The following is a 7,211-nucleotide window of genomic DNA, read 5'->3' as shown; positions in this document are numbered from 1 at the left end:
AGGGCGCGGAGAGCTCAGGGCGGCGACGACAACGGCGTTTATATCGGTGGTAACAACGGCCTCAGCAGGCGGGGAAGATGAAAGGGAGCTGGATCGAGCTGGGAGATGTGACACCACATGATATTAAACAGTTGAAGAGATTAAACCAGGTCATCTTTCCAGTCAGCTCCAATGACAAGTTCTACAAGGATGCGCTGGAGGTTGGCAAGCTAGCAAAACTTGCCTATTTCAATGGTATTGCAGTACGTGCAGTATGCTGTAGGGTGGATCATTCACAGAATCAGAAGAGACTTTACATCGTGACACTAGGATGTCTGGCACCATACCAAAGGCTAGGAATAGGAACTAAAATGTTAAATCATGTCTTAAACATCTGTGAAAAAGATGGCACTTTTGACAACATCTATCTACATGTCCAGATCAGCAATGAGTCTGCAATTGACTTCTACAGAAAGTTTGGCTTTGAGGTTATTGAGACAAAGAAGAACTACTGTAAGAGGATAGAGCCCGCTGATGCTCATGTGCTGCAGAAAAACCTCAAAGTCCCTTCTGGCCAGAACGCAGATGTGCAAAAGACAGACAAGTGAACAAATTACAGATGAACTTTCTTGCACTTACTTGTCGCCAAATAAAAGAGAGGCCCATTGATTCCCCCCCTCCTTTCTTTTAAAGCTTTCCCCCTTCCTTGTTCTTGTGTTTCGTCCTTTCAAAACTTCCTTCCCTTTCCTCTAAAAGTTTTAAACTTTTAAGGACTTATTAATCATGTTTGGATTGTTTTAGTTTTCTTATTTTTGTGAGGTGGTTTGATTGTAGGAAGGAGAAGATATCGATCTGTTTAGTTTCACAGTTAAGATATATGGTCCCAAAAACTTGAGTGTCAATTTCAATTTTTTTTTAATGTCCTGCTTTCACATTGAAGGGCATAGCCTACAAAATACTGTATAATTCAAAGGGCAAAAAGAAGCAGCAGCAATATCTTGTTCTCTAACTCATAGACAAGTTTAGTGTGTTTGTGGTACTTTTGGGTTTTCAAGATTTTGTGGGATACTAATCCCTGTACATTGCCTTCACTCCACCTTTTGTCCTTCTGAGTATTATCTCAGGAGTTGGACCATTGTTATCCTCGTAAGAAATACTAAGCTTATTTTGTTCTGTTAAGCAGTTATTTCTTCCTTCCTCGCTGGTGGCTGATGGTGGGTGGGACAGTCTGAGTAGGTAGTATTATACTTTGGTCTCAGCATTTGAGTTAAACTGCTTTTTGCTAATGAGTGGGCTGGTTGTTAGCAGGTTTATTTTTCCTGCTGTTGATTGTTAGAAGTGGCATTAACTTTTAGAGTGTGGGCTGGTGAGATTAATTTTTTTTAATATCCCAGCTAGAGATATGGCCTTTAACTGACCTAAAGAGGTTTGTTGTGATTTGCTTTTTTTTCTCCTGTCCTTTTTCTTTGGTAAACCCACAATAGTTAGTCAAACCCTAAAAATGGAGTTGAAGTCCTTATAGATCAATGCCCCTAAATAAACCTGAAGCAGGTGTTGTCTCTTGGACATATTAAAAAATACCTAAAAGGAAGCTTAGATGGACTTGTGGCACAACAAATGCATTTAATGTCAGCTAATGCAGACTGTTAGAAGTGTGGCCACTGAGCATTTGATTTTAGAGGAAAGAATATCTAGACAGTATTTTTGAGAATGACATAGCTGTGCTATTGCTTATCTGTTGGAGAACATCCCAGATTTGCTTACATTCTGTGCCTGTGATATTGAGTTTAAGGATTTGGGGGTGGGGGAATTATTAAACATATTGCTTCTATTCTTGGAAAAAGTAGAAGTCTAGGAGTGTTAGTCTAGAAGTGTTAGTAACGTAAATGTCACTGTGACCTCCTCTACTGACAGGACCGGTTTATGCCAGATTGTTTTCTGGCACATAAGGAGTGGCTTTGACAGGTCGATAACTTTTTGTAAGATAGAAGACATCTGAAATTTTCATGTTTTCCTCCATAATCCCGTCTCCAATATTTAAAATATTCTACATTGCCAATACCAGTGGCCCAAGAAATGTTTTCATTAGACTTTAAAACAATGCACAGGGCTTGAATTTTCTGTCATTTGACTTTAAAGGGAAGGTTGATTCATAATATTTATCCTCTTATGTAAATTCTGGCATAAAAGTTTCATCTCTTCAAATATGTTGAATGATAGAATTATTTTACACAGTTCATGCACATTTTATAATCTTAAATTCTTATTTGAGAATGTAAAAATACAAGGTACAATAGACTTCAGCAGTCTTAGTTGAGTGCCAAGAATAATATAGAAAAGGAAGATAGTTGATAAATGAGTTTATAGGGTTATAATCTTAAGATAGTAAAAATGTAGAAAGACCATGCTGGTTTCTTGGGTATCAGTTTCTTAAGCAGTCCAAATCTAAGCTTAGAAGAAAAGTTTAGCATTAAGCACCTTTACCTTCATGGATAAGCTTCAGCTTGCTCTTGCCAAGAGAAGGGTTCTTGAGTTACAGAAGGCATAATTAGTTTGAAAATTCAGCCTTTTTGTAAACTTCACATATCAAAATAGATTTGATATATAAATGAGTTTTGTGAGATGACACTGCCTGTATTTCTATAACCATTTCACCTGGACTATCTAATCAGTCCTATGAATGTATCCCTGAATGTGGTTAATGAAAACCGAATAGCTGTCTCATGACAATTAAGTATATATTATTTATGGAGGAAAAAATATTAAATTTTGAATTGAGTGTGTAGGCTCCCTATCATTTTAGTGTTTCTTTTTCCACACTAGTCACTGACTTTAACCTAAATTGTAAGAGTTTGTAAAGGGTGAATTGTCCTACATCAAACTTATATGAAATAATTCCATCCACTTATGGAGGAGGAGGATGTAGAAGAGGTAGAAGCTGGGCACTAGATCATGTGCCTCTGAGTCAGTAAAGACTGAAATAATGTCCCATGTTCAGTTGGTTATTTTCATAAAAGTTATTGTTGAGGTAAAACAATTCTATTAACAGGAAGATCACAGGATATATCCATCATATTTTTCAGGGCAGATAGTTTTTTTCTGTGGGGCAAATAGGTAAAAATTATATTGTATGGTAATTGCATTTAGGTTCTAAAGAAAAGAATCTGCAGAGAAATCTATGCAATATATAATTTGTCCAGATTAGTTTTCATTTGGGGAAAGAAGTTCTGAAATACCCCCAAAGCAGTTTACTGATCAATTGAAAGTCCTCCAAAAATAGAACTATTGGGAAACCATGACATATGGAGTGGAAAAGAAAAGCTCCCTCAGTTTTTTGGAGGGAATAACTTTAAAAATACTTAAATAGCTGAGTTTACTTGGTGCAGTTAAGATTTAAACTTGTTGATATTAACATTGCCGTTACATCTGAAATAAACTTACGTGATGTTCTGGTAAAAAAAAAAGAAAAAAGACTCATCCAATAAGCAGTGACTTACAGCCCTAACTGTTCCAAACTACTGGAAGTTCTCAGAATATACTAGACTGTGCGTATGTTCTTCCCTTTGCTGGGTTGGTCTTTTCTCTGCTTGTCTTCCAGGCAAACGCCTTCACGTCTTAGCCCGAGTGCCACATCCTCTGTGGGGCTGTCCTGACAGGGCTGCTCTCCTGACAGCCTGAGCTCTGCTCACCCCCTTTGTGTCCCCAGTTCACCTGTTCACACACATGCCATCCCTTGGAGGTAACCCCATTGGATGCAGTGTATTTCTTGGTATGGTTGTCTCCCCCATCGGGCTATGTGCCTCCAGAGAGCAGGGCCTGTTATTTTATCCCCTGCATCCCAAAGGTCCACATGGAGCCCCGCACAGTGATACTAAATATAGGGCCTCTGGATTCAATTGGATTGATTTGCAATTCAGAGAAAACCCCAGACCAGAGCTCCCCTGGGACATCAGAGGCCTCAGTGAAGGATGTCTGGCTGCAGGTGTCAAGTGTGGGCAGGCTAGTGGGCAGAAGCAGGGCTGGGCAGCTTCTTCCCCAAACGAGGAACAAACCAACACTTAAGCCTGGGTTCCCATTTATAGGGCTTCCAGGGGTGGACTTGGCACTCGCATGAACGCTGCACCCCAGTTACAGAGGCAGCCCCACCTGGGCCTTTAACACCACAGAGGCTGAAGCAGGTCCAAATGGCATCCATGCTTCAGGCCATGGTCAGATTCCACGTGGGGCTGCACCATAGAGCCCACCTAGCCCAAACCCACCTCTCTGCCTCCACTGTGTCCTCCTGGAAGAGGGAGGGAAGTCCTCCTCCTTACCCTCTAGAGCCTCACAAACACAGGAGGTTTACACCCTGCACCCCCCACACACACACACACCCTCCACAACACACACCACACAACATAAATGCGCACACACGTACATGCATACAAAATACACACACATACACACACACACACGGAGAGACTCCCCACTCCCTGAGCCAGTGCAGATGACTCTGGGTGCTGGGACCATGTCTGCCCCCAGTCCTTTGCCTTCTGCCTGAAGCACAGGCCCTGTTGGCCACAGAGGCAGAAGAAAAGTGACAGTTCTGCCATTTGATAATATACCTCTGCCATCTGTGTCCATAACAGGGTCCTTCGCCTGAGGCCTGAGTGGCCATAGATTTCATCTAGTGTTGGAGAAATATCCCCTCTGATGACTGAGCCCTGACTGTCAGGGACCCCCAGTTTGAAGATAGGACACAGCAAACCTCGGGGAGACCCCAGCCCTACCCTCTGGACCCTCCAGAGCGATTGGAGAGACATGGTCCTGGCCTTCCGGCCACCCCCAGTTTGAGGGGCGAGGAAAAGACCCTGGCCTCAGAAGACACCCACATGCGAATGTTCCTACAAAGTTTGAGAAGACCCATCTCACGCACCTTCATCTTCACCCTTTCCAAACTTTGGTCTTTAAGAACATATGGTATAAAAAACTAAAAAACAAAAAACAAAACAAAACAAACCTGAATAACTTCTTTATCACATTTAAAGAGCCCTGTTCAAAATATGGCAAATGTTTATCCATCCATATATTCAATACTCAACTGAGGTCTAGCCCAGACTGGGGTTGCAACATTGATTCTGGCACTCCCAGTCCTTATATCACTGCAGTTTAATATATCTATCATTAACACCATCACCCACATTTTAAATCTGACCCAATTTTAAGTGTGAGAATTTTTCTGTCAGAGGTGGAGCAGTGGTCAGGAACCAAGGATGGTGCCAAGCTGCCCGGAATGTGAGCCTGTGTTCACACACCCCTGGCAAAGCCTTCATCAGGGCCACCATGCTTCCACTCTCCATGCTGGCCCTCAGCTCTCCAGATCCCAGGTGACACTCCTGAGACCACATCCACTTGAGTGATGACACCGCTCAGTGGAGCTGACTCACAGAATGAGTTGCCCCAAGTGAATTTGAAAGAAGAGGACAGTTGTGCAAGGTGTGTTTGACAGGCTCTGAGGAGGGGCCGGATGTGAGGCAGCGAGAAGGAGGACCAACTGATAATTATCACTGCTCCTACTAGAATTTCCAGGTGACAAAGCCACCTTGGTGCCCACAGCCCCACAGGTTGCTAAAGCCCAAAGTTGGTGGGTCTCATTGACTATTCCACCCACGGTCTCAAATAGTATAAAAGGATCACTCTGTTTCAGCTTCATCTAAAATCAAATCGTTCGTCTCTTCTGCCTGCCCTCTGGGTTCCAGCTCTGGGGTAGGTTTGTACAAGAGTTAGGGATATAAAGCCTGTTCAGCCCCCTTATCTGTGAAAGGAAGGGATTGTACCAGATACCCTTTCAGGTCCCTTCTACCCTGGACATCCTGCGGCTCTTAGCAGGAGTCAGGAGGGACCCTGGAGTGGGAAATCAGCCATACATATATGAAACGATGGGGGAATCCAGCCAGAGCACCCAGGTCCCAAGAGAGATGGGTCCAATCTCCAGCTCCACACTATAGATTAGTGGTACATCCCTGGTATAAAGAATGCTTGGCGGGACTTCCCTGGTGGTCTAGTGGTTAAGAATCCGCCTTCCAATGCAGGAGAGCCGGGTTCGATCCCTGCTGGGGGAACTAAGACCCCACATGTCTCAGGGCATCTGATGGGAGCCTTCTGTGCCTGGTGTTGAGCCAGGCCCTAGGAATTTATTAAAAAAATAAGACAGTCGCTGCCCTCAAGGGGCTTAAAGTCTACTGTCACAAAATTCACAAAAGTAGAGATAGTTGAGCTGTGATTTTTTAAAAACTGGACATGGGACCCTAGTTTCAGCCTGACCTCTAACTCCTGGTCCTTATGACCTATGTGGCAGTCACTTGTGCTCTCGGTGTCCTGGTTTATAAGATGAAGGTACTGAATGAAGTATGTGCCCACAAAACTTTTGTCCGGCTCATAATGTCTGAACATCAAAGAATCAAGACAATGACTCAAAGTCCAGGCATGGACCCAAAAACACAAATATGATTCAGTCTCAACAGGTCAAAATCAGCCATGAGCTCAGACACTAAATAAGTTTAAGGTAAGTGCTCAGTCCTTAATGTTTGGCAACATTCAAATTTCAATATGACTGCAATATTTTAGGTGTATGACACGTCCAAGTGTTAGTAAATATGGCTATGTTTTGACATCCCCTTCATAACTACACTAATAATGTAATAACACTTTTGGATATAAAGAACTTGGGCCTTCAGACCATGCAGAACTGGAAGATGGATTATGTAGTTCTATATCATATTCAGGTAAGGCCATAAGACACTAGGTCCTAGAATCTAGTTACTGCCAGAGAGTATAGATCAATATTAATTAGTCCTCTTTCAGTTGACTCAGTAATTCCATGAAGCCAATTTGTACATTGTCCCCGAAGGGCTGGCAATGAGGATGTTGATGGGAGACAATTTTGAAGCTAATTCAAAACAAAGGGGTCCTGAGAGAAGCCAGTCAGCTCAGAACCAGCTCAACACCTTGCTAAGGTATATCTGTAATCAAACTTTCTGTTTTCAGGACAAATAATTCTGCTTGAGCTGTGGGACAGAAGACTGGGGACTCAGCCAAGGACCTCTGGAAGGGTAAGAGCTGACCCAAGCTGCTTCCTAGACAAAATCTCACCTGCAGGTGGCCCCAAAGCCTGGCTCCACACAGAGGCAGGCAGCCTTCCATGTAGGTTCCAGCTCTGGTTGGACTTCTCAATTTTCATAAGAGATTATCAA

General features: G+C 42.9%; 1 protein-coding gene across 1 annotated transcript; it reads left to right on the top strand.

Moving 5' to 3' along the window:
• Positions 1 to 589, top strand: LOC133088164 (N-alpha-acetyltransferase 50-like). Its single transcript, XM_061185981.1, has one exon. The coding sequence runs from the start codon at positions 78 to 80 to the stop codon at positions 585 to 587; it is 510 nt and encodes a 169-aa protein (XP_061041964.1). The 5' UTR covers positions 1 to 77; the 3' UTR covers positions 588 to 589.
• The last annotated feature ends 6,622 nt before the right edge of the window (positions 590 to 7,211 follow it).

The sequence above is a fragment of the Eubalaena glacialis genome, chromosome 3 (genome assembly GCF_028564815.1).
Source record: "Eubalaena glacialis isolate mEubGla1 chromosome 3, mEubGla1.1.hap2.+ XY, whole genome shotgun sequence".
NCBI lineage: Eukaryota > Metazoa > Chordata > Mammalia > Artiodactyla > Balaenidae > Eubalaena > Eubalaena glacialis.
The sequence above is the reverse complement of the archived record's forward strand: the minus strand, read 5'-3'. Positions and strand labels throughout refer to the sequence as shown.

Excerpts from the sequence above, each read along its gene's own strand:
- LOC133088164 (XM_061185981.1), top strand. The coding sequence starts at position 78 with ATGAAAGGGAGCTGGATCGAGCTGGGAGATGTGACACCACATGATATT.